Raw genomic sequence first — 27,835 nt, forward strand, 5'->3', positions numbered from 1 at the left:
GAAAGGGAAGAGAAAAGTCAAGGCTCTATGTTACCACATCACACATTTTTGTTTTTTTAGATATTATATGAGAGAAAGCTTGATTTGTTTTTGACCGAGAAGACTTTAGTATCTCTTGTAACATCTAGTTCTATGCCCAGTATGTTACCTAATTTGAAACAAATACCCACAAAATAGAATCAATGGTTTAATTACATATGCTTGAACACTGGGAGTTAGATTCTTCAGTTAGTTGCACTTAAACTCCACTGAACTCTGTGGAACACATTAGGTCACGACTAAACTTCAATACTGATTTCAAGGGACTGGAATTCAACCAACATTCTGGATCCAACCCAATTTTTCCATGATTCCCAACCAATAACTCTATGCTGTGGTCTGTGCCAAGGCTTTGATGCACATGTTAGCTATTGCTAATCACAGGCACCATATGTAACACTGAAATCAGATTACAACCACTAAATATAAAAGATATATTAATAAACCATCATCAACAATTAAACCCAGTTTTGGAAAAAAAATAATAATTTCGTCTTTAGAAGACTGTTTAAACAGCAGCAGGCCCTTTTTTCTAGCAAAAGGTGCACTGAAGACACTGCAAGTCATAGACACTCAGTACCTTTAAAATCCATGCATTCAAGTAACTGAAGAAGTCTGCCGAAAGCCTTGATGACAACGGCAAGCAGGACAAATAATTCTGTTGTCATGGAATGTTATCATTGCTTTTCACATCAAATGAGGAATTCATCTCAATCATCAGCCTCACTCCTAATTTTCCTGTTCCCCCTTTTATATCTTGTGCATTAGACTGTAAGCTTGTGGACATGGACTGTGTTGCTTTTCAGATCTCAGCACAGTGTTTAAAATGTTTTATAAATATATTAACATTAATGATCAATTTGCATTTCAAAATTCTACCGGTGGTCAGTGAGTATTACAAGACTACAAGTGGTAGTCAGGTGTCATGAAAGAGCAGTTCAATTTTCAAATTACATACAAACAAAACCAAAAGGTTATGTCCAGATGATTTCTGGAGCATGTTTCCAAATTTTAGAATTGCTCAGATGTGGTCTTTGTTACTTATTGTGTAGTAGGTAGGGAAGGTAAGTATAATTAGTATACATACCTATTGGGTAAGTGATGACTTCCAAAAGCAGTGCTCCCTCCAGGGCCTACAAAAAGTCTTAGCCCTTCCTCTGAAAAAGAAAAAGTCAAATTTCATAACATGCAATGTTATCACACTTGACTTGGATCTAAGAATAAGCTTGTAGAACTCCATTTGTGGAATGGACCTTTCCTGCCCCTTTCCTTTGCGGTGCAACTTTCTGCACCCATGAAAACCCCCGTCCCAGGATTCAGAAACCCTTGGGAATGATGTGGGAGACTGCAAGTGGAAAAGGGAGTCAGCAGAAGTTGCAGATCCTCCCTTCTGTGAGCAGAGTTGTCTTCTGCTCATGGTAGGATCACTTTGGACCTAACTCATTTGGAATACAGGCCCACTCAGGAATGAGGAAATTTGGAGCCAGTAATTTAATCAGGTTTTCCCCCACCCCACCCCCTGTGCTTTACAAACCTTCTGCACTTGAGTCCAAACTGAAGTCTTGACTCTGCAATATTTTTTCAACAATATCGTCTGCATCCACTCTGGTGGCATCAACCCTTTTTAGCTGTGATTCCACAGAATCTTGTTTCACTGGATGCCTATGAAATATTTATTGTATATAACATTTAGATGACAGTGCAATTCTAAAATATTTCTGCAGAAGTACCTGAGCAAACTGGGAAAAGTATTTTGCAAGTCTTGTACCTGATGAATTTTTCTGAGGTTGTGTCTTTCACAGGCACTTCCAAATTATCCTCAGTGCTTTTGGTTTCAGCTTCTTCGCATGGCTCCAGAATACTACCTATACCAGTTGATGTGCTTCCCACAGAAGTATTTCTCTTATGACAGAGATCAGAGAAACTGGATGATCTGGAGTGGCAGGTGCTATACCCTAGAAGAGAATGATTCAGAACTACTATTTTGATGCCAAGGCTTATACTTCACTGAATTGCAGGATTTTGGTTTCCACTTCTACCTTGAATATGACACTCGTGTCAAATATTTGGAATTCATTTGGTTAGTGAGAGAATCAGAAAATAATTTTACTTCCAATACAGTACATCAAAGAGGCAGACACAGTATCAAATAACTTAAAAATAATAATTAAACAACGAGATGCACATGACCATCTATGAACATGACATTTTACAAAGAATAAGGAGTCAGGTCTGTGTTCCCAAGGCAATTCTAATCTAGAAATAGGCACAACAAAGAAAGGAGAAAAATGGAGGCAGGGGAAGACTGTATGATTATCACAGTTAAGTACACAAGTGTTCAGATTGGGCCAGATTACTGGGTTAAATATATAAATGAGACAATTGAATCTAAGTTTAGGACAGGGGGAGAAAGGGACTTAATAGAATGAGAGGCAATCAGATTGCAGTTTTTACCTATTCTAAGGCAAAGGGGACAGAAGGAAATTCTTCCTCAGAGCTCTGCTGTGAATCTGGAAGTCATTCCTTGCAACAAGACACTGGCATTGCAATGTAGGTTCATTACCACTTAGGATAGCTAGTTAACAAGCCAAAGCTTGTTTTCTACAGATATCCAGGGGAAAGACTATTGGGGGACTGAGGATAGGCCAAAAGCCCTTGGAACATACATTGGTTAAGATTATGAAGGGAAAACTTGCTCCTTTCTTGTCCTGTATGGCTAACTCTCTGCTTAATATACTTCTTCCAGGGAAGGGGCTCAAAGAAATAATTAAAGCGGCAATTTGGTTTTTTATTTTATTTTATTTATTTTGTTTTGTTTTGTTTTGTTGTTGTATACCACCCTATACCCACAGGTCTCAGGGCAGTTCATAGCGTAACATTTTTAAAACAGTCTCTTTGACTACTCTGACTAATCTCTTCCCCAATTCACTTTGACTGACTTTTCTGTGCATCATGTGTAGCTTCTCAAAAGTCACAATACCCCGGGGACATCTTTTGGGCTTCCTGATGACTCAACAGTGGTGGCTAACCTTCAACAAGCATAATAATTTGCTTTAAGTGCTTGCATTGCACTAAAGAAATGCAAGTTTGTCTTGCTTCACTTTGGCTTTGCCACTCTAGTTACAAATTAGTCACTGACATTTCCTTTTAATTGGCATTGCTCCTGGTATTTTAAACAGCAGCCTGACGTATTTGAATTCCCCTTTAAGGAAAGGGCCGTAGCTCAGTGTTAGAGCTTCTGATTTGCATGCAGGAGTTCCCAAGTTCAACTCCTGTCATCTGGGAATGTACCTTGTCTGAAACCCTGGTGGACAGCTGTCAGTCAGTCAGTAGAGACAATACTGAGCTAGGTGGACGAATGGTTTGACTCGGTCAGTATAAGACAGTTTCCCATGTCCCTTGGAAATAAAGCTTTTCCTATAATGGAGGTTCAGTAGAAAGTGTTAGCCGTTTAATTTCACAACGCAGTTAAAAACACAGGAGTAGCATTTTTTAAAGTAATGCCTACCCCTTTGACCATTTTTGTAATTCATGTCAAGGGTGTGCTTTTAAAATGGCTTCCACATAAAAGCCTTTGCTGTTAAAATTGTTTTCCTATTTTTCCTTATATTGTCTAAATCCATCACAGCTTATAAAAAAGCAGGAAATTAATCTCATGGGGGTTTTTTGGTGTTTTTTTTTTGCTAAATCTACTTAAGTAATTAATAGTGCACATCAAGAAACCTCCTACCTGAAACTTTTGACTGCTGGCTTGCATAGCTGGAGGTTCTAGAATGCCCACATGCTCCAAGTTCATCTGGGACAGACATGCTCTTGGTTGCGAGATCTGCAAAAAATGAAGATCAAGCAACACTACTACCAAATTACTTCTTCAGATTAATCGTCCACATTGAGTAGTGATAGACTTGCTTAAAGCATATACTTTCTTCAGCGGGTAATTCTCAGTAGTTTTAGCCATTACATTATATCAAGGAAGTAACATGCAGATGAAATTATTGCACCAGGTTTTCAAATTATTTGTGTAGTTTTGACTACATTGTTTTCCTGATATAATTTTCTAAAATGGTCAAGAGCTGAAATGGAGAAAGATTAGAGAGTTTTTATGTAGGAGATGGGCTATATAGCGATAAAGGGGTAATTTCTGCTGGTTCCTTGATTGGGTGAAGAGAGATTAGCCACATCCCTTTTTATCAGCACAACGCAAATGGCTAGGAAGGCTGTATTTTGCACCATAACATTATCTAATGCAGCAGTGGGAAGCCTCCACTCCTGGTCTTAATGAGGCTTGCCAGATCTCTGAATTTGAACCCCCATCAAGGTCATTTTGGGCAAAGCATTCTAACTTGGCAGTCACCCTAAAGTCATATGAAGTCAAGTGGGAAATCTGTTCTCTCCAACCTTAGCACTAAGCACCACAGAACTAAGATCAGGGAAGAACCTCTTCTTATGTCCAAGATTTGAACTTTGCATCAGATGCTGCCATATTTCAGAATGGCCAGAGAGTAAGACATCTAATTGATTTTCAGCCATGTGTGGGTCATTTATATGGCCCTGTATTTTTTTTTTTAAAGCCAACACTAAACTTGAGATCAGTAATTTATAATAATGAAGAACTGATCTACATATGCAGAAAAAGCATATAATACTGTTTCTCCTGAGATTGTACAGTTCTACTTCTTCTTTCCTATATACAGAAAAACTGTAAGGTGGTCCTTGTGCAACCCCAATTGGAGGATTTGCTGTGCCACATCACAATGAGAGCCAGTGTGGTGTAGTGGTTAGAGTGCTGGAATGGGACCTGACAGACCAGGCTTCAAATCCACACTGCCATAAAACTCACTGGGTGACTTTGGGCCAGACACTGTCTCTCAGCCTAACCTGCCTCAAAGAGTTATTGTGGGGATTAAATAAGGAAGGAGAGAACAGTGTATTCTACCTGGGACATAAATGCAATAAATAAGTAAGTCACAAATTCAGACTTGTAAGAAGTCAGGTTTGTGTATGGGAGCAAAAGAGAAGACAGACAGCACAACACCAGTGGCCATGGCATGCGAGAGAGAAGGTACGGGCACTGACAGGGAGAGAGTGGCAGCTTCAAACAACAGCAGAGGTTTGAATAAAGCAGGGATGGAAAAATACTGCGATGATATAGTGGCAATTTTAAACAATGACATAGATTTGAGTAGAGTGAGCAGGTGCTGACACTAGGTTGGGGAGCGGCTGTTTAAAACAAGGTTTGAGTACAGCAAGAAGTGAGTAGGGAAAGGTTCTGTTGTGTTAGCTTTCTGATGTTAGTTTCTGTGTTGTACCCATCTCTCTTATTTCTCCTTGTTTTACACTAGTTTAAAAAACAAACTCCCCAGTGCTTCTCCATCCCTGCTTTACTCAAACTTCTTCAGTTGTTTGAGTACAATGAGAAGGAAGAGACAGTGCAAGGGAAAAATAGGCTGTTTTAAACTTTCCCCCCTTCCATTCCATAGCAGCCTCATGTGTGAGGCAACATTCCATTGTACCTTCCCACAATAAAATATTTCACTTCTGCTACCATGTGTTGTCTTCAACATGAATCATGCGGGCTGTGTGTGTAGGTGTGTTGGTGAGTGGAGTAAGTAGGAGCACAGCACAACCCCCGGTAAAAAAACAATACACTTGTATACTGTAATTTCATTTTTAAAAATCAAAGTGGTTTACAGCAATTATCTATACAATAAAACCACATAGAAACTAAAAGCCACAGTTTGCTGGCTACCTATTGCAGAAAGATTTTTTTTCTTAATTGTCTTCATAAGCCTAGCAGCATAAAAAATTCAGCAAATATTTAAATTTATTATTCAAATCTCTGTTTGAAAAGTATTTCATAGGATTGGGCCAATGATACTGACACTGAAGGCTCTGTCTTGTGGACATCAGATAAACTTCACCAACTCCAGGAACAACCAGCAAAGTTCCTACAGGTGATCTTGGTAATCAAGCTGGGATTGTAAGTGTTCAAACAGTCAAGAGTGCAGTGGGGTACTGCATGTTTGAATACTGCCCCATATTAAGAACAATCTGCACAACTGGTGCTGCAGGGAGGAGGAATCAAACCCCAAACAAGTTAGCTCTCTGTAGACAAGGTTTTCAAATTGTGGAGAATTCAATCATGTACCACTCTAGGAGCTCTCAGAAATGATGCAATGCTTTTCCTAAATGTGCATAGTATCCCTGAGGTACACCTCTTAGTTATACCTGAGCAGGTTTTTTGTAGATAGACTCCGTATGAAAACAATTATGCCAAAGTGCAGTTTTCAACTTATATTCTAATACCAAGAGATGCCTGCGTTAAGTGGCATTGCCACTTATCTAAATGAAATTATTCTTTTTTATTTTCCCCAGACTTCTACCATAGCATTGCTCCCTACCTGATATAGTTAGATGTGATGATTTTGTATTCTCTGCTCCTTTTCTGTCTTCATTTAGGGATTCTGGTTCTCCAGCAATTGCTATAGACATTGCTGTGGACGGGGGCCTGAAATGAAACAAACAGACTGACATTAAAACTGGTCCTATCCCCTGTGCCTAGGGGAAACAAATATGCATTTCACATATACTGCAAACAAAATCCAACAAATTCATAACATTTCCTCCCAGAATTATACAATATTATCTTTTTCAGTGCCAGGAAGACCCAAATAACTTAATTTGTAGATTGCATCTCTCTAAAAAACCTTTTTATTTAGCATCTTCGAAAAAAGCAGGATTTGCAGAACAGTGGCTATAGCAGTTAGTAGTTCAGCGTCTTATAAGTGATGTTTTTACAGCTGTTTCATGGCTTGTATTGAGTTCAATACTAATTTCAAGAAATAGAAGATTTATATTTGCCTTCTCCTTATGTTATATGTCAACCTAGCACTTCCTATTGTTTTCTACTATCATAAAAATCTAAAGCAGTGAGTGCTTTGTGCATGCTATGCCTCACTCTGTAACACCAAACATAGCCATGCAAGGTAACAGAATGGTTGCAAACCAAATAAAACAGCAATGTCCTGAACAGTGTGTAAGGCAGATTTAAAGAAAACAGTAAGCCTTTCAAATAAATATATGGCATTATTCCAGGACTGCACAAGGTGTGACCCATCAAGTAAAATAAATGTATTCCCGGACTACACAAAGGATAAACCCACCAAGTCACATGCAGCTCACTACTCATCTATTGTGGCATGCCAGAAACCTAACAACCCCCACCCCAGCCACATACGGTACTTGCATGCATGCAGCAAAAATAGGTTTATCAGACTCTTGATAAACCACTATACTGTTCTAAACACTGTTGATGTGTCTCTCATTTGTTTCAGTGGGGCTCTGCAAGACCATATGTGCTATTAAAATAGGGTTGTGCAGCTGCAGTGCTTGATGTATGCTCTCAGGCACCCTCATAAAACAGAGAAACAAATTTTAATCATTCTACAAAATGCTTTTCTGACTGGGTAAATTAACATCAGAAAGAACCGCCATCTGGATTGTCTAAAATGTATGGCGTACTTGGAAAACAGTTCTTTTAATTTTTAAGAACTGAGCAAAATTGCCCAGCAGTCTTGAAAATATGAAACGCCTTCTATAAAAGCAAGATTTTTAAAAACAGTAAGCTAGCATCAGGCAATTTGTGGGTATCAATGTGGGGAGCAATGTGTCTGGTTCTCATCTCTTGCTCAGTTCCAAGGGGCAAATCCAGCCCCAAGGTCCTCCTAGCTGTCCCTGGGCAAAGCCTTGGATCCCAGCGTCACCATCTCTACATATTATTATGCACCACAATTTCAGCAAATTCAGATGCAGGCAATGAACTGTTAAGTCCCCTAATAGGCCCTAAAGAAGTCCCTCCATAGATTCCCATATGCTAGTAAACTGTTGAAGAAGAGCCTATGCTATTGTTCATCCACAGAGATGAGATTAAAGAGGCCTTTCCTCAGGGTCACTGCCAGGCACGGACCCAATAACACAAATTGGCATGTGCTAATTTTTATATATAGATGCAAATTTAAGTCACTGAGTAAATGAAGATGTATGGCTAGAGTCTTCCTTTGTAGAATGTCTAGCATCCCTATATGCAAATTAAAAATTGTGAGGGAGGAAAAGGCCAAAGGATCTGGCACCTAGTGCAAAAGGGGGGAGCACAGTAGGTTTGAGCCCCAACAACAACCCTGTGTTTCCATTAATGTCACCATGTCTGCCAGTGAATCAGGGGGCTTAGCAGTGTCCTCCAGCCATTGCTGATTTCCAATTAGACGCCTTTCAGTGTGCCCACCATACTTTCTATGGTGCCAATGGTCTCAGTATTAAAAGTCCTCTCAAAAAAATCACAATGCACAAGGAATTGTTTGCTGTTCCTGATCAGTTCCTGGTTGCACTGACTCAGCTTCTCCTACACTCGACATGTGCTCTTAAACATGCCCACAGTTTTTTTATTGGGTATCATGATTGCATAATCACTCTCTTGTCCTTTCTGAACAGAAGAGGTGTAATGAGCAAGTGTAGCAGTGACTGATGTAGGTGTCCCCCTCCCCAATTGTGGTTCTGTTTCTTTATCTGCTCTTTTAGATGTAGCATCCGTTTTGTCTTATGCCATATCCCCAAAGCATCCCTTTTGTGACAGGTACCCAAGACACATTCTCAAAATTCGAAATGTGTCCCCTGGCACAAAAAGGCTGGTGATCCCGGCTTTTGGGAGGCGAGCACATTTGCTGGCCAGAGCAGTAGTAAAAGAATGTCACCCAGCAGAAACTTTATAGTAATGTTTGCAGAAGAACTAAAGAGACTGGCCTGGAAACTAGCCCTTTGCTAACATAAAGTTAACCATTAAACTCAAGATTTTAGTGATATGAGTTCCAGCAACTCTTTATCAAGGAACTATTGTGTACTCAGTTATTATACAGTTCATCAATCATGATGGAATGAAGATGCTATTGGAAAATAAGTGCTCACCTCAGCACATTGTGTTCCAGTGCAAAATCAAAATGTTAATTCTATTTTAAAATAATAGGATAGCTTTTAGTGGCCTCAAAGGAATCTCTGTCATAAGGTAACACAGATAACATTCAGTACCAGTGATGGTTGTAGACAAGCTAATAAATCTGACCCAAATTAAATAAAGGAGTGTGTGATCTAGAAAGCTTCAGCAAACAGTTACTCACTAAACTGGCTATCCATACAAGATGCCTTTCAAGCTGAACTAAACTAAGATTTCAATTTTTAATGGGATTATTTGCATTCTAAATGCGAAGTAGTGGTTTAAAATTAAGTAGTTAACTGAATCATACGCTTAACACAGGAATGATGCAGTGACAGAGAAGCTCTTAAAGTGAGAGCTTACAAATTAGTTCACCACTACAGCATCACATAGCATAAAGGGTATAAGTAACAGCCCAACTGTTTAGGATTGGGTGTGCGCTCAATAATGACATTAATATAATTCTTCAACTTCTTTTTACAGTGGTACCTCGGGTTACATACGCTTCAGGTTACAGACTCCGTTAACCCAGAAATAGTACCTCGGGTTAAGAACTTTGCTTCAGGATGAGAACAGAAATTGTGCTCTGGCAGCGCAGCAGCAGCAGGAGGAGGCTCCATTAGCTAAAGTGGTGCTTCAGGTTAAGAACAGTTTCAGGTTAAGAACGGACCTCCAGAACAAATTAAGTACTTAACCTGAGGTACCACTGTATTCCACTATTTTTGTAGGAAAAAAACCCCATTTATTTGACAGTTTTGTATTGTGGACAAAAACTCAATGCGGCTAACAAAAATCAGTTTAAATTACATAGCTTAAAGAGCTTCTTCACACATTATAGGCAATAAGCAATGCTAGCCAGAGTACTAAGTTACCTGTTTATTTCAATGGACATCTAAGGTGTTTTAAAAGTATTTGCCTAAAAAAGCAGGACCATTGCAAATACATGTTTGCAAATGTGGCCATCAAGCCAAGGGTTGCCCCATGTCTTGTGGGAAACAAGCTTACACCTGATCTTACTATTACAACAACTCAATAACTTGTATTAATCTTCATATAACATTCTCACAAAATTGATTTTACAGAACTCCCAACAAGCTCTGAGCTTTTCATTGTTCTTCATAGCTTTCTGGGGGACTAATAGAATTTAAGACTGCAAAAAATTGTCTTCTGAGCACTTCTGCTTGAGGCAAAAGTGACATCTGTTTATAATACTCTAGCACCAATACATTCTAGTTTAAATTGATCTTGCCCAGAAACACCAACTCACAAGAGAAGCATTTTTTAAAAAAGAGCCTCACTTATGATTAAGAATTTATGCTGTACTACAACACCCTTTAAAAAAAAAAAACACACACCCACTGCCTACATTTAACTTTTGCAGCATGGCTGATGGAAATAAAAGCTTCCCAGCTGCATTGCTACAATTAGACCACTCACCAAGCTGCATGACTCATCGCAAAATACCTCATTAGTCTAGAAATCCATCCTAACCACATTTTTCCTTTTGGTGCAGTACACGTAAATAGTCTGCTGGAATAGGCCTGCGCAGACACAGGGCCCTTTAACACTCCTGAAGCTGAAGACCAACACAGTAAAAATTACAGCATCATTAATCCCATGCACTTTGTTTTATATCCTTATTTCTAGGCATGCATTTGTTTTGCTGAGGCTCACTTTAAGAGTCTCACTTTATTTTAAGAAGTATTTAACACCATTTACACTTTCTAGAGATTAGAATTCACCTAATTTGTACTCAAGAATTTGTACACTATTAAAACTGCTTTTTTTTGTCCCAGGGATGGGGACAGGGACTGGAGTTTTGAGACAACTGCTGTGATTCAAAATCCTGAATGTGAAAGACCTGTGCAAGTTCCAACATTTTTGTTCAAATTCTATAGACGTGCTAAACCAATCCTGATTCCATTTAACTCTCCATAGCCTAATGTGTTCTTCCATGAAGATAGGCTAGCAACTAGAAAGGGTATAACCAAACCCCCCTCCCTCACAAAGTGTGTACAGTAAGCCCACAATTTATGCAGGGTTTACGTTCCAGGGATTGGTCTAAAGCCAAAATCACGTATAGTCAAAACATATTGGGTGCAATGGTGGATGCGATTGTCAAAGGCTTTCCCCCCAGACACCTGCCCGTTTATTTTTATTTCCCCCCCCCCCCCATGTGCGTAAAGCTGAATGTGCACAAGTTAAATGCATGCAAGCTGTGGGTTTACTATACACAATACACGGTGTACACTGATCAAATATTGTATTTCCAATCCATTTTTTTTGCATTGGTAATTTACTCTGCACCTGTACATTCCTTTTGCCCCTTGCATACACGGATTAATACAAGACTTCTTGATTTATAAAAAACCATATAGCATTATCTATTATTGCCCAAATAGACTATCTCCCCTGCCCTGCAAATGGGTGAACAGTGCAACTGCATGCAAAGTGATGAGCTATATCAAAGATTATTGAAGTAGGCACCAAGGACTGCTGATACCCAATAACCTTTACAACTTGGTTAACAACTTTTTCAGAGTATGATTTGTACAATTTATTCAAGCATTCCAAAAGCTAATTATTAACAATACCTACAATTTCACCTGCTGTGTCATATGTAAACTTACGTTTTGAAGCATGGGTCTCCAGACATTAGCTGCATGCTGATCAAGACCTGTAAGTTAGGAAAAACAAACAAAAATAAAATCAGATTCAAATACCAAAAAGCATGAAATGGGAAAATCCGTGTCATACATCTTATATGTGAGTGGCTTAACTCACATGGTTACTGTGAAGATGAATGGCACAATTATCAGTAAAGCTATCTGCCAACTGAAAATATTCATGGAAGTTAATAATTATAGTTGGTCTGACAGAAGGCAGCTTTTTAAAAGACACAGAATGGGCAAACATGCTGTCCATAAAAGCAATCCTATAATTTATATTACAACTAGCCATTTCAGAAGGTAAATAATTGCAACAAGCGAATATTACACTTCCATAACAAATTTATTTGGCAAGGTTCAGCAGTAAGGAAGTGGAAAGTGTTTTTACCTTTTCCTGGATGACTATATTACAAGCCATGACTGATAGCAAAACTAGCAAATTCTCCCTAATATTGGGCAAACTAAAAAGCTACCTTGAAAATTAATTCTCTAATAGGTGAGTTTATCTCATTTGCATGGCTGCATTTACATAAAACACATTTAATTATTTTCCGCCACTGGATTCGAACTGCATTGTACTTGAACATCAATTTCCAAACTTCTACTGGAGTACTGTATTATGACAACCTAATTGCTTGATTTCTTACCAGCTATCGTGTCAATGTTTCAAAAAAAGTTACAGCTTTGGTAACTGAATGCTATCCTTTGCTTTCCCATTTAACATTAAGAAAAAATACTATTCTAAAAACAATGAAAAACAGAGAAAAAACACACACAATTACTTTGAGAATTGAATTATCCTGCCTTGTGTTTTTGGTATCATAACCTTCCAGTAAACAGCGACGAGTGGTATTTCCTGATCCAGCAAACTCTGCCAAGTTGAGGTCTGCAAAACCCAGCTATTGACAAAAGATGAAAAGTCAGCAGTTACAGAACCATCAAGGGAAACAAACACTTTAGGCATCAAAGCATTTGTACTTTAAGGAAGAAGTTTCTCATAAAATGACAAAAGGAAAAGCAGGACACAGTTTTCTTAGTGCTACACAACTGTTCCTTTTAAACAGTATTTGCAACATCCAGTATCCTTAAGGACAGGAAATATAAATCTGCACAGTTCTTTAAATTTAAATGACATATGTGTAAGTAAAAGAAGAGGAAGTATTGTATTGATATGGTTGTGTCGTTACCTTTGCATAGGCCTTCCCACCTTTTAATTCCTGCAAGAATAACCAATAGTTATGGTTTAGTAATCACTATTTTCTGATGAAAAATGTCAAAGAGCTAACGCACAGCATGTGACATAAACATTTAACACACAGCAAGCAATACTACTGAATATTGAGGAAGTTTTATAAGTTGTAATGGGTTTCCCTAAGTCAGGAAAAAACACATTTTGAGCCCCTACAATATTATCAATGCTATCAATAGTAATCAAAGGTAATTAAGCTGTGTAGCTCTTTTCCTTTACAGGCACAGTAGATCAAGATAATCAGAGAAGACCTTGCTGATGGTGCTGTGACCAGTGGAATGTCATCTAGTGCGAGTACGAAAGCAGGCTATCTCTGTAGTTGCACATTCCCTCTGGGAGCCATCGACTGTTGGGTGCCTGTTTACACAGGGTGTCTCTGATCATTAGCACTGACCCAATTGCCCTAGGTTATTGATATCTATAGTGTTTCTTTTTATATACCTTTGTTTCTATTTATTTTTTAGAAAAAACATTTCTAAACTGCTCTGCGATTACTTGTTAATGCTAAGCAATATAAAAATATTACTAAATAAGTAAGACAAATTAATAGTTGCATCTCATTTTTGATTATTCAGTGTTTTTGGCAGTGTGATATTTACAGAGAATTCTGTTAATTATATTTGGCGAGATCAATAGAAATAATATAATTAGAGTCTGGATGCACAATAAGTAAACAGCGTTAAGTTGCCACTTATTTAGAGGCACATGGCCACAGCATAAACTAAAACGCAAATATCAGAAGAAGAGAATGGTCATTTTTACCTTCCGAACAGACACTCTGCAGATGCAGGGGTCCAATACCCCTGTAGTGGCACTTGCACTCATTTTACACATAAATAAGAACCTCTTTTTCCAATGGACACAGTTTGCCTGCACCACTTCCCTGTGAATAATAAAAAAAAGGAAAATATTGAACATTGACAAGAAAAACTGAACATTTTCTACAGAGGTAGGGTTGCCATATGTCTTCTTTTTCCAGGACACACCCTCTTTTTCATGGGTATGTAAAATCAGAGTAGTCATAGAAATCCATAATTAAAAGTAGAAGTTGGCAAATGTGTCCTCCTTTTTGCTCTGTGGCAGGACTTAATTTTACCAAGTTTCTATGTATGGACCAGGGGGAATGGTTTAAACACAAACTCTGCTTAGTTTAGCAAACCATCTTCATAACCCATGGGTTGAAGCTGACTGTTATGAAACTTAACAGAAGTTGTTTTAAGCCACAATCATGGTTTCATACAGAAGAACCAGTTAGGTTTATAGAATGTGCAACTTAACTCTACTGAAGTCCACCCAGGTGCACAGGAGGAAAACATGGGAAGGGGAGGGGAGGAACCCAGGGTGCATGGTGGCTCCTTTCTGTTCATGCACGTAGCACTAAACCATGGTTAAGCATTACAGAATAACAAAACCAATTTATACTCATGGCTCCCTCACAAATGAACCAGCATGACATCTTACTCAACTGTAGCAACTAGACTATAAGAACTGGTTGGCCCTTTGCCAAACTTTTGGGTTGTTTTCTGGTCTCCTCTGCTATTGTATGTTTTCCCCAAACAATGGCTTTTAGTTCTTGTTCTGCTGTATTGTATTGTATTGTATTTTGATTTTATGACTATGAACCATATCTGGGGACCTGTGTGGAGCTAAAAGTTATGGAAATTTTACCCTCCTCACTTTCATGTCTTGATACCTCCCAGCTTACATATCAAATCTTGAAAACAGAACTTATTTAGATTTGATTTGCCACCAAAAATAAGCATTATTAAAATGAAGCTCTCAACATTGTTCTCAAAGACCTTCATAGACTCAATGACATGTACTCTTAGATTAATCACCCATGTCATTTTGGAGTAGACAATCTCTTATCTTTTGATTATTTTCTGTATTCCAAACTGAGAAATTTAAATTAATCCTCTTTGGGTCCCTATTTACACACAATACAAATAATATAAGAATTTGTGCCCACAGGACTTGATTGCTGTGCCTGAACACTCAGAGTTAGTATTTCAGAAATCTATGGCTTCATCACTGGTGTGCTAATACTGTGTACATAGCAGTTGAGGGACTGGTTTCAATATGGAATGTTGCATGACTATGTTTTTCTTATAAGCCCAGCATGATGTTTAAATCAGACAGTGATTTAAATCCCAAGTTATTAAATCACTGCTAGGTTTGCTCTAGAAATAATGACAGAACCACAGGTAATGTATGCAACTTTAATTTACTGTTATTTGATCTTTTTGGATTCCTGACACCCTTTTTGAAATGCTGAATAAATAATTCTGACTGAAGTTTGTGAGTAACCACATACAACAAAATAATGCACAAGTGCATCCACCCATAACAATATATTGATTCATCCCCACAACCAAGCTCATGACCTTCCTCTATGGAGTTCAGACAGAGACTGAGAAATGAAGATGTCCAGATAAAGTATTGGAGGAAAGTCACGACAGTTTAGAAAAAGGAGTGGGGGAGAATGCCTCAAAATAAAAAGATCTCTGGGCTTGGCAGTCAGTCACTAACAAACTGATATAATGAGGCTGCTGAAATCTAGGTTATAACAAGCCACAATTTCAGAGTCTTCAGTTAACAAATGTGACAGCTAGTATTGAGGTTAAGAAAAAATGCAGAGCTTTGTGTGTGCACAGAATGCTTTGGTGAATTCTTTTACCCTGCAAAACTTCCTGAGCACATTTCTCCCTTGTGTGCCAGAAAGAGGTGTTATTCTGTAGGCTCTATTTGAAATTTACTTTGCAGTCTGAAGAAAGGAAGGAACAATGCCATGGACTGGCTGGATGCAGAGGAATGGTGGGAGGCACCAGCTAGGGAACCCCCAAGGGAAAAATGGTCAGAGCCAGGGGATGTGTGGGGGGATGATGATGGTCAGAGGGAGAAGGCGGAGCAGGCTACGAGGTGGAGGTGTTGGAAGCTAAAGAGGTAACAGTTTAGTGAGCAGGAAGAGGCTGTCACAGAAGTCCAAAACCAGAGGAAGAAGTGGAGGCTGGAGAGGAGGGGGGCCAAGAGACAGAGATGACGAAGGCTGTTGATGAAGCCAGGGAGCCCCCCCCCTTCCTGTGACCAGCTCCCCTCCTCCCTGGTCTCCTAGAACCTGCAGAGGTATGAAGAGGGTGAAGCAAAGACAGACAAGGTGAATGAGTCTCAGATTGCTTGGGAAGGAAATGGGGGAGGAGGAGTCTTAAGAAGGAGTGGAAAGGAGGGGGCCTTCAGTCCTCAAAACTGCCTCATTGGGGCAAGATCTACTGGGAAGAGTTGCTGGGCTCATTATGCTTCAGCTGTTTTGTTTATTTGAATAAAGAGTTAACTTTATAGGCATCTTGTGAGTTATTACTTACCTGACCCTGCCACCCACCTTTGACTGTACTATATGCCACAGATTGCTGACAGAAGTTGAAAGAACTGGCTTTACTCTATCCTAGAGTAAATATTTCTATTGCAAGAAAAATACGTTGGCTTATATTCAATGCTACACACATGTAAATGGGAAACTTATAATGGAAAAAAGCAAAAAAAGCAGACCTAGTCTTAAGATGCTGCAGAGTACCGGACTTTTAATTATGGACCCAAGTAACTTTTCTGTTGATTTCAAAGGGCCTCTAAGTATGACTAATGCTGGCTATTACCCATGTCCTCTGTATCTTTAATGTATAATTCTCACAACCATTTTAGCATTGTATCTGCTGCTCAGTTGAAATCTGAAACAGAACACCAGGTTTTCCTCACAATCAGCTAAAAGACATATCCAAACAAAAGCACTAGGCCAGTGGTTTTCAACCAGGGTGCCATGGCACCCTGGGGTGCCTTGAATTATGGTCAGGGGTGCCATGGGCAACTCTGGCCTCTGTCCCTCTTTCTTTCCCTCTCTCCTCTGATGCCTGCCTCTCAAAGCCTTGCACAGCTGTTTGTTGCAGCAGCCCTGGCTACAAGCTCCACAGGCGAATGGTGCCTCTGGGGCTGGCCAGGGGGTGGCATCAGAGTAAGCAAGTGGGTGAGGGAGCCCAGCCAGCCAGCCCTTGCTTTTGGGAATGGACAGGCAACTGTGAGGCTGGGAAGGTAGGCAGGTGCTGCACTAGGCTTTCTTGTGCTTGCTGTGTGCAAGGCCTGCTTGGGAGCTGAATGCCCAGTGCTGAAGGAGAGCATTTCCCCATGCAGACCCAGCAGCGCCTGCTGCCTCCCAAGGTAAGGTGCTGGCCTCACATTCACCTTTGGCTAGTCTCCTTTGGGCTACTAAGACTGGGGGGTATCCTCTTCCCAGGCCCCTGTGGAGCAGTGTGAGGAGGCACCTTTCTTTGGTGCCGGGGGGCGGGGGCAACAGCAGCTGAGAGACCAGGGATGGCAAGAGCGGATGCCCAGAGGACTCCCATGGAGACAGGAGAGGAGACTGTGGGAACACTCCAAAGTGGAGGGTGTTTGAAAAAGGGTGAGAGGCTGCCAGCTCTGCAGACAAGGGGTGACATAACTGGGCTCCTGAGCCCAAAAGGGGTGCCACAGAAAAAAGGTAGTTGGTCAAGGGAGCTGTGGACTCAAAAAGGTTGAAAATCTCTGCACTAGGCTAAAACTTTCAAGGCAAGCTTTAATACCTACAAGACTATGTATTTAACCAAGGCACTTAAACATCCTATTGCATTCTGCTAATGAAATTCCAGTCTACATTCTGTCTTCCTGAGACAGAAAAAAATTCACCGAATACAAACTGAGTTGTTTCACTGCTTTGAGAATTTGTCCCAAATGAAAATCTGTCTATAAATTCTTAAATACAAACAAATGTGGTACTACAGTAATTTCACAAACAAATTAATATTTACCTACAGCTAAAAAGCATTCAGAGAAAGATAGCAAATAGAACACTGCATGCAACTAAGTACAGTGGACCCTCTGGATACGAATTTAATTCGTTCTGGGGGTCCGTGCACATCCCGAAAAATCCGTAACCAGAGGTGCCGCTTCTGCACATGGCGCGATAGAGCGCTTCTGCAAATGTGTGAGCAGCGAAACCTGGAAAAATACTTCCGAGTTTTCCGCTTTCTCAACCTGAAGATTACGTTTCCAGAGAGGTACGTAACCCGAGGGTCCACTGTAGTCAGAAGTTTAACATTGTAGGATTTTCTAAAAATCTCCCCCACCCCACCCAAAAATATTTCACACATTGATTGGTTACCATGGAAAGTGAACAGAGATGACAGTCTACTTGGCAACTGGGCTGCAGAACAAGTTGATGAAAATGTTCCACTGTGAGTCAACTTCATATGAGCCTTAGGGAGTAATTTTGTCATGTACTATGAGTAGTGTTGTTTTTTTAAAAAATGCCCAACTACTGCATCAAGAAAGAAGAAATTCCTATCTGTATTATGAAGTAGCAGTTTCATAGCTATTCTGCAAAAAAAGCCCTTTAGGGCATGCCTACGAGGATTTCCCTTTCTCCCAGCAGTTCCTCATGCAATTTTGGTGTTTGGAGGAACTTTACAAAGGCAGGCTTCCCTCTTCTTTCAAATATATTAGAAGATGATGACACAACAGTGGTTGTATCCTTCCTCCCAAGAGGGAGAGACAGAACATTGTCTCCAATGTCACATTAACTTTTGGTAGCATTCAGAGCCCAATGCCTTGGAAGCGCTTTCAAACCAGTAAAACGTATTGTAGCTTTTCAAATCTCCAAGGTTCAGTGTACATGCAAGGAGCCTTCACTAGTCTCCAGGCTTAGGAGAAAAGCAGGAACTGTCCCGGTTTCTAAGCTCTCACCTGGTAAAATATGCGCTTGCCAATGGCTAATGAAGTTATGGACTCTTGCAAAGGCTGTCCATTGGCTATATATTGCTGATTTCCCAGGCAATTGGCCATTCCTATTTTTGCAATCGTGACAGGCTATAAAATCAGGAAGCTTATCATCCCCCTAGCAGGCAACTGTATGTAGCTGATGGTTTGGACAATGGGTTGGCATAGGCTTGACTTTAGTTATTTGATATATTCACCTTTTCTGTAAACTTTTTAAAAATTTAAGCTAGGTTCCAGAATTTAAGTTTAGAGAATGGGGGAGGATAACTTTATAATGAATTATAACTAATGCACAGATTCCAAACAAACGTGCACACTGAGATTCTGGTTTACAGCACATGTAAGTTCAAACATTTTGCTAGAAATATTCTAAACAAAACAGTAGAAGCAAACAGTGTTGCCAACTTCCTAAATTTGCAAATCACAATTTGCCTAGTCACCTGGTGTAAATATAAACTGCCCAAGGCAAACAGGCCTATTCCAGAGGCTGTCCTTTGTAGTGTAAAGCTTATAGCTTGTTTTCAGTGGGAATTCGGGCAGTGAAGAAGAAATAGTTAAGTTTGCATACGCTCAGTTCTGCACTGCTTTTAGTAGCCTTGCGGGAATGGCTGAAACCTTCTGCTTTGTTTTACAAACAGTGTGGCTTTCCTACTACTGGATTTTGTATTTGATTGAGACTCTGTAATTGGATGAGTCAGCTTCATTATTTGTGCATGTTTAGAACTGTGGAGTTATCTTGTTTACTTGGATGCAGTTTATTTCCAGTCCTGTTCCTATGAATATTTACCTGGAAATAATGTCCACTATGTTTAACAACAGTTTTTTCCTTTTTTATATAAAAAAACCCTGTACATATGCTGTGCACCATTCGCTCAAGCAAGTCCCACTGAACACAATCTAGTTTACTACTTTATATTCTTATACTGCTCTTACTCATATCAGATTTCCACCGGAACTGTACATCATAAAACAAAAACCAGAAGAGAAATACAGGTAAAATGGCCTCATACTCTATCTTGTTAGTCTGGGATTGCTATAGTGCAATATTTCCTGTATTTCACTGAAGTTAGCTCTCTTCTTTAGCCATCTACATTTGATTCTGCTTCCCTAAACCCTTCTCCACTGGTACCAAACTTCTTGTTTAACCTAATATTATTTTCTTTATCTCCATGCAGCTTCTTCTCTCAGAAATACCATTCCATCTGCCAATATATTTTCTTCCTCTGCACTAACTTTCAAGTGCCTCCTTAAAACACATCTGTTCACCTTGATTTATTTCAAATTCCCCTTTATTTTCCCTCCCTGCCTAATGTGGCTTAATTTTATTCTTAGACTGCAAGTCTGCAGATGGGGCCTGTGGCTTTTTATTTTATTCCTGTGTCTAGGAATGCTAAACCCTTTATAAAACAAAAACATGATTCTGTCACAGGCAACCCAGTCCACTTGACACACCATTTCCCACCATGCACAATATGCAATGACCCATTTATTTCTCACAAACATAAGAAGCAGAAAATAAGTAAATAAATCAAATAAAACATTAAGCTAGAATATGCAGTGTCCCAACAACACTTGTGGTCAACTAGAGGAAAAGACAATTAGAAATAGTCATCATATAAACCTTCTTGGCTGAGGTAATTAAAAAGTAAATAAATAGGCTGTTCAACTGATTCAGCTCAACGTGGGAGATTGCAAAGGCAGTTGTCTTTAAAACTAAGGGAGTTCTAAGTGCTTCAATCAGTAGTGTGTGAAAAATTGTCATTTGTTATTTATGAAGTAATTCATTCAGAGGACTGTTAAAATACTGGCAGAGACTGGTGCCTACATTCCGCCCCCCCCCCCAAGCGCTGACGGGGCCCATGTTTTGTGACATTTTTAGGTCACTTCTGGGTTCGGCGTGAAGTGCACGGTCGTGCACATATTGGACGCACATAAAACAATCGCTGCCTGTATAGAAGGAAGGACTCTGAATGTATCGAACTGGAGAATGAAAATGAGCCAATTTCATTACAGAGCGGAATGCCAAATGTATTTTCACACCTACAGAATTAAAAGCAAATAATTGTCAAGCCTGTTATAAACAAGAACCCAGTGTCAATGTCTGGAGCTTATCAGTGCAGGTCATACTAAAAAGGAAGTTCAGCACATAAACATTATTTGATATTAGGGATTTACAAACACTTTTTAGCATTTATATCCTGCCAGCATTGAAACTGCTACATAATTTTTGTATGCTGGCACTCAGCATCTCATTCTGCTTCATTAATCCACCAGTATCCTGCAAAAAGAACTGAGGCCGCAGTTTTGTTGCATATGGTCAGGGGGAATTCTGCCAAGTCCCCACAGCTGGATTTCCTCTGCCGCACTAAACGAATCAAAGTCATTTGCCAGTAAAATGTGCCTCTAACACAGGAAATAGCATGAAACTTCATACTTTTACAATAAAAAATGTGTTGCGGTTCTAAATGGAACTATATATTTATAAAGTATGCTGCATCTCATGTACATAGTGTTGGGGGGGGGGGAGGAATGCTCCGCCAAAAAAGAATATGGCACAGAGTGATTAGCTATTTCTACATACTTCTTATACACAGAAAAGAGAAGAACTGCATTAATGTCCATCCCTCCAAAATTAAGGGGGATTAAATGTGTGCACATACACACACAGGCCTATTTTGAGATAGCAGGGATTTCAGGTTCACCTTAATACACCCTGAGATTAAGGCTGCAACACTGCATACACTTTACAGCCAAAGCCATACAGCACAAACGTTACAGATTCATTTTCTCAACTTGGTCCTTAGCATTACATCTGGGGGAAAGGTAATGTTTACTTCTCATTTCTTCTCGCAAACTCTCATTACAGACTACCTCTTAAACTTATACTCACAATTAGAAGACATTTACTGGGGAGTAAGTAACATTGAACTTAGCAGGAACTCCCCCACTGATTACACTGTAAGAATGGCAAAGTAATGGATTTTTCCAATCCTGCCATGTACAATTTAATTTATAGCTACATAGCACATGTGAAATTAGCTGGGAAGAGTTTGAATCCAATTAATTAACACACAACATAGTGCTGTGATTTTGTTTTAAGATTTAGTTTGCCAGGAAACATGTACTGCTACGCTGCGACTAAATCATAAAATTTAACAGTATGATGGCACTGCAGAATACTACGGGCCGAGAGCTTCCAACATTACTTTTCCCCACTAGCAATGTTAATTTGCATGGAGAAAGGCAACCAGGTAATGGCGTAAGGCCAACATCTTTGAATGTCAAATGCCTGAAATCTATGAAGGGCAGAAAAATCACCCCCTCCACAGTCAACAAATCTGCTCTGGAGAATTGGGGAATACTCATAACAGATTTAGAGGGTGCATGAGGGAGAAGGAAGCATTCTGTTACACAAGGAGAAATCCTTGTGCTCAGTGGTATGTTGAATACAACCCACAGTCTGCATGCGGCCCAATGGCAACTGCCTTCTTCCACATTAAACTCATTGTTCTTAGAAGCTAGTAACACACACACGCCTTAATATTGCAAGGAACTATACTGGTAGATAGCGCAACAGCATTCCAATAGACAAGAAAAGAAGGGTGGTGAAACATATCATGGAAACTTCTAAGATCAGTCTGTGGTACAAAAAAAACCTTTGGTTTTAGATCAGGGGTCAGCAACATTTTTCAGTTGTGGGCCGGTCCACCATCCCTCAGACCATGTGGTAGGCTGGACTATATTTTGAAAAAAATAATGAACGAATTCCTATGCCCCACAAATAACCCAGAGATGCATTTTAAATAAAAGCACACATTCTACTCATGTAAAAACATGCTGATTCCCGGTCCGTCTGTGGGCCGGATTGAGAAGGCGATTGGGCCGCATCCAGTCCACGGGCCTTAGGTTGCCTACCCTTGTTTTAGATGAATAAATCCATAGTGAGACGTACAGCACATTGAACAAACTTGGGCACTCTCTCTTAACCCATCCCTTTCCTCACAGGGCACCACAAAGAAACATCAGGTGCACATTATTAAAAGAAATATATAAAACTATACTTTTCAGATACAGAAAAGACCCATAATTTAATGGTTCATAATTTTTATACAGCTGAATGTTTCTAGCACAGGTTTTTCTATCACAGCTACTCAAACTTTGAAATTTTAAATAGCGTTAATTAAATGTCTTCCAGGTTCTTATACTACATTAACTGTCCTTTACCTTTACCTTACCTTATAATACTATACAAAATCCCAAGCTTGTAAGAATTATCAGAATTCTGGTTATCGATACTAAATTAAATAGCATGTTTGAGATGTATGTCACAAAGTATGCCACCTCATATAAACTCAGTAAGAGAGGGCAAATAAGACCATTTTTCAAATAGAAGAGTGATGTGTGTTACAATTCTATCCACTGCTAAACATTTATTTTGAAATTGGGTTTCTCAAGTCCAATTTCAAAATGCAGCACACTAGACCACAATGAAAATGCCAAAGTTTTGTTTTTTTTATAAAAAAAAATACTTGTAATGGTATTAGTGGGACGTGGGTGACGCTGTGGGTTAAACCTCAGCGCCTAGGACTTGCCGATCACATGGTCGGCAGTTCGAATCCCCACGGCGGGGTGCGCTCCCGTTGCTCGGTCCCAGCGCCTGCCAACCTAGCAGTTCGAAAGCACCCCCGGGTGCAAGTAGATAAATAGGGACCGCTTACTAGCGGGAAGGTAAACGGCGTTTCCGTGTGCGGCTCTGGCTCGCCAGAGTAGCTTCGTCACGCTGGCCATGTGACCTGGAAGTGTCTGCGGACGGCGCCGGCTCCCGGCCTATAGAGTGAGATGAGCGCACAACCCTAGAGTCTGGCAAGACTGGCCCGTACGGGCAGGGGTACCTTTACCTTTTACCTTTAATGGTATTAGCCTAAGAATAGCTAGCTTATATTTACCAAACTCAAGCATATTCACTCATTAGTGAATATTCCAATTCTTGGAAATAATCATTATAAACTACAAAGCCATGTAACTGCATGTTTGTGCTGTTTATAGCTGTCACCTCCATTAAAACTTCAGATTTGGCACACTGTTGTGATATATACAACACATACACACACACACAAAAGTAATTGTCTGTGTTTTCATGTCATAAGGCAGGGTTTTGAGCTTATCATGGTTTATTGTGCACAAGCAGCATGCTGGCTGCCTGATTGTTCCCACTTCACTCCTTTCTTGGTGCAAACAGGACAAACTAGGAAACTCTCATAAAGCTTGCTAGCCAAACTTAAACCATGCATTGTTACTGGGTTGTTGAACCTGGCTTTTTGGGGACCAACAAGATCCTGGGTTCAGATGTAACAAGAGTTTCTCCTGCTTTTAAGAGAGGAGGAGTGAAGTAGGAGCATAAATAATAAATTGTGATAAGCTAGAAACCCTGGCTTATCATGATATATGATCACATCATCAAGTTACGTAATACTGTGTAAAACTGGATGTGACAGTATTTATTCAAAGCATTTATACCCCACTCTTCATTCAGAAAGGCTCGGAGAATGTCTTATGGATCAATAAAAACAACACAGTTGCTCCCCTGAGGCTTACAATGTAAATACAGTATGCACAAGATAAGAGGAAAATGGGATGGGGAGGAAAGAAGAAAAGAAGCAAATTCACATGCAAAATTATTGATATTGCAAGGTTCTAATTATGATAAGCTCTGATGGAAAGGGCTACAAGGCCTTGATAGTCAAGGTCCACATACACTTCTGGGCAACACACAGAAGCTACAATCACGTGTTAATCCATGCTTCACTTTAGATCACCCTTTCACACTTTGTGGTCCCCAAGTTAATCCTGCCATTATCAGATCCAGTGGCACTCTCAGACAAACATGGGAAAACTGAAACCCTCAGTATGATGCAATTACAAATCTCTCTTTTTTCCAATACTGTAATATGATGCCTTGGTGAGATCACAACTGGAACTATCTCCACATGTGGAACAACAGTAGGCTCACCCAGGCTTATGGAGCACATCTTCAAAGTAGAAAAAGGCAACTAGAATGATTCAGGAAATAAACAGAATTTTGTATTGCTGAATGTTAAGAAGGCTCTTTGTTGTAATTTACAAATGTCACACTAAAGTGGGGAGAAATGCTATGCAGGATCAAGAAAATTGTGACCATGATGAACCAAAAGTGATTTTAAACAAGTCCAAGAGCTTGGTTACATTCAGTGGGATTTTTGCCCTTTTGTTTTTGAACAGCAAATTCCTATGCCATAACCCAAACTATTTTTGAGAACTCAGTTTCAAAAGCTGTTAGCCATAATAAGCACTGATAAATGACTACGTGTGCATGTGTATTTGCACTTGAGCACACTGTTTAAGAAACAAAAGCCCTGAACCCCCTTGGGCACACAGAAACAGCTGTGTATTTCTTTGTATGCTGGTCTGAAGTTAGAACTTATAAGAACTACTGCATACAGATTTGCCTTTAAGAGGTTAGAAAGCAAAGGAAGATACCTTATTATAAACTCAAGAAATCTCCATAGCACAGCTGTTGGAAGGAAGAACCTCACAGGGTTTCAAAACACTGGTTTCTCAACTGAGATGAAGTGGTGATATTATTATTTTAATGAATTGTAAAAAGTCTCCCCTTCCTCTGAAGCTTCAGGCACTGCGACAACCAGAGAGAGGAGTTATGGATTTCATTAAATATTCATTTGGGGGTAAATCTGCGGATGACTTTTGTATTATACCTAGGACAACTTCACCCAGTACATTTGACACTTCTCTGCATATTCAATCACAGTGATAAAATTTACTTTAAAAAAACAAAAATTGAAAGACTGATAATTGCTTCTGTGATCATCATGGAAACTAGGCTACCACATAGCCTGTCTGCATGAACCTCCTCCCATGTGGGTCTGCCAATTTTCAACATATCATTGCAAAATGCAGAAACTGAGGGAGGAACTACATATAAACATCACTGGAACTGTGTAGAGAATTGCTTCCAACACAAAAGAAAGGCACATAAAGTAACCTCAAGGTGGTTCAAGCCAGCATCCTAGTAGCGTTTTGTGTAATGTGTGACTGGTCCACTGGCTGAAATAATACCTTTCTCCACTTCCCTAGGGACGATCAGACAAGCTTACGTGTCAGGCTAAAAACTGAGACTTTTACTTTATCTTTTTCTGTAGCGTACTGCATTACTTTGTATAATTACGTACTCCAGCTGGAGCTATCTACTTTGCTGGCACCTTCATGCAACACACTGATCATTCCTAGTCTCTGCAAATGGCATAAAATAGAGATAGTTGTGCGAGGCGGTGGTAAGAGCCTAGTCTTGGGCGTTGGACCTTCTGGCTCCTTTCTAGTTCCCTCCCAGAAATTCCACTGTACTTTATAGGGCTGTTCTGTAATAGGTCTACTGAAGGAATACTTTGAGACTGGATATTATTAAGCAATCCCTAACACTAAGTCTCAACATTTGTGAGGGAGGTTTCCAGTTCTGTGTTGTCTGGATCAGTAACAGAACTGCTAGGTCGCGTAGGAAGGAAAACAGTAAGTTGGTGAGATTTATGGAGTAGTTTCCAATTCCGTTAAAGGAAATTAGATGCTAGATGCAATGCAGTGTGTGTGTGTGTGTGTGTGTGTGTATGTATATGCATGCATTGCATCTAATCTCCTTTAACAGAATTGGAAACTACTCCATAAATCTCACCAATTTCAGCCCTCAACTTAGGGACTATCTATCTATCTATCTATCTATCTATCTATCTATCTATCTCAAACACAATAGGATTGAGGGGCTCAAATCTGCCTGGAAACAGTACCTTTTGATCTGGAAGCCTCACGCGGAATCCCATCCATTTTTGGGCAAATGCATTATTTTGGTTACCCAACGGTGTAACCAGAGACACTGACTTCACTACTGCATTACACGTGCATCATGCAGTTAGAAGAGAACTCAGCCCTGGCACCGAAAATAGGCATTTGGCGGGTGGGAGTGGGAATGGGAGCTCAAGATGATTTTGAGGAGGAAACAAGTTCATTCCCCACCGGGTCTCTTAAGGACTGGGAAAGGACACGTTTTGCAGGAGGAGAAGGATCAAAACCGAAACACGTCTATAGCATTTACGACTACACTCCCTGCCCGCGCAAAATGAGCGTGTCTCCTGCGCCTCTGAAGACTTAACAGGTGTGTTGCGGCTACGAGGGAAGCGGGGCAGCCCCGCTTCTGTGCCGGGGCGCGTCCGCACTATAACGGGGCTGAGCGGCGACATCTCTCCGCCTGCCATTTGCCACCGCTCCGGCCAGGTTAGGGCTTCTCAAAGCGAGGGGTTGTGGCAGCGGCGGCCGAGGCTGTTAGCTCCCCCTTTTACCTGGACGACTCTCCGCTGAAGCTGCCGCCGTCCTGCAGCCGCACCTTGCAGAAGAGGATCCCGTTGACGAAGGGCACCGAGGAGAGCTCGTCCAGCTCCAGCTCCACGCGGAATTTGAACTTCTTCTTCTTCATCATCATGAAGGCCATGAAGCGGGGCGGCGGGAAGCAGCCGAGAGGAGGGAGGAAGGAAGAAGTAAACAAGGCGGCGGGGGGGAGGGGGAGAAGAAGCCTCCCCACCCCACCGGCGGGCTAACCCCCTGCCGGCTCCTCCATTACCACAGCCGCACAGTTTCCTCCTTCGACCCTTGTGACCAAGCGCAAGAGGAGGCGGCGGCGAGGAGAAAGAGGAGGAGGAGGAGGAACAGTGGGGAGAAAAGGGGAGGGCGGCGGAGGGGAAGAGAAACGCTAGAAACGCTCCCGCCCGCGCGCGCTGTCTTCGCCTCAGGCAGGCGGCGCTGCCACGCAGCGGCACCCCGCCGCTCTCGCCTTGTTGAGCCCGCCCGCCCGCCGTTCAAAAAAAAAAAAAAAAAAAAAAAAAGACTGCCTCCCCTCCTGAAGCCACAGAGGCGAGTCCGCCAGCCGCTTTCAGGCCAGCGTGGCTATCTTATGTGCCAGCGCGGCCAGTGGTTAGGGGCAGGGCCGGCCCGAGACGTTTTGGGCGCCTGAGGCGAACGACAAAATGGCGGGGGCTCCCCAACCCCCTCAGGGCTGCCTTG

At 40.6% G+C, this 27,835-nt stretch overlaps 1 protein-coding gene across 6 annotated transcripts in view; it reads right to left on the reverse strand.

The window, feature by feature from the left end:
* Window positions 1-27,616, reverse strand: part of EEIG2 (EEIG family member 2) — a 30,312-nt gene extending 2,696 nt beyond the window's left edge. The window contains exons 1-10 of one of the 6 annotated variants that reach the window (XM_077928408.1): window positions 27,118-27,607; window positions 13,703-13,823; window positions 12,879-12,908; window positions 12,468-12,590; window positions 11,653-11,699; window positions 6,441-6,547; window positions 3,770-3,865; window positions 1,808-1,994; window positions 1,574-1,701; window positions 1,127-1,196 (exon numbers count right to left, since the gene is read on the reverse strand). In XM_077928408.1, coding sequence (XP_077784534.1) covers window positions 1,127-1,196; window positions 1,574-1,701; window positions 1,808-1,994; window positions 3,770-3,865; window positions 6,441-6,547; window positions 11,653-11,699; window positions 12,468-12,590; window positions 12,879-12,908; window positions 13,703-13,823; window positions 27,118-27,266 — 1,058 coding nt within the window. In that variant the 5' untranslated portion in view covers window positions 27,267-27,607. Of the gene's footprint in view, window positions 1-1,126; window positions 1,197-1,573; window positions 1,702-1,807; window positions 1,995-3,769; window positions 3,866-6,440; window positions 6,548-11,652; window positions 11,700-12,467; window positions 12,591-12,878; window positions 12,909-13,702; window positions 13,824-27,117 lie in introns of all 6 variants that reach the window. The other 5 variants (XM_028732620.2, XM_077928411.1, XM_077928412.1 and 2 more) reach the window with 5 other exon arrangements.
* Window positions 27,617-27,835: the final 219 nt, after the last annotated feature.

Source organism: Podarcis muralis, chromosome 5 (genome assembly GCF_964188315.1).
Source record: "Podarcis muralis chromosome 5, rPodMur119.hap1.1, whole genome shotgun sequence".
Taxonomy (NCBI): Eukaryota; Metazoa; Chordata; class Lepidosauria; order Squamata; family Lacertidae; genus Podarcis; species Podarcis muralis.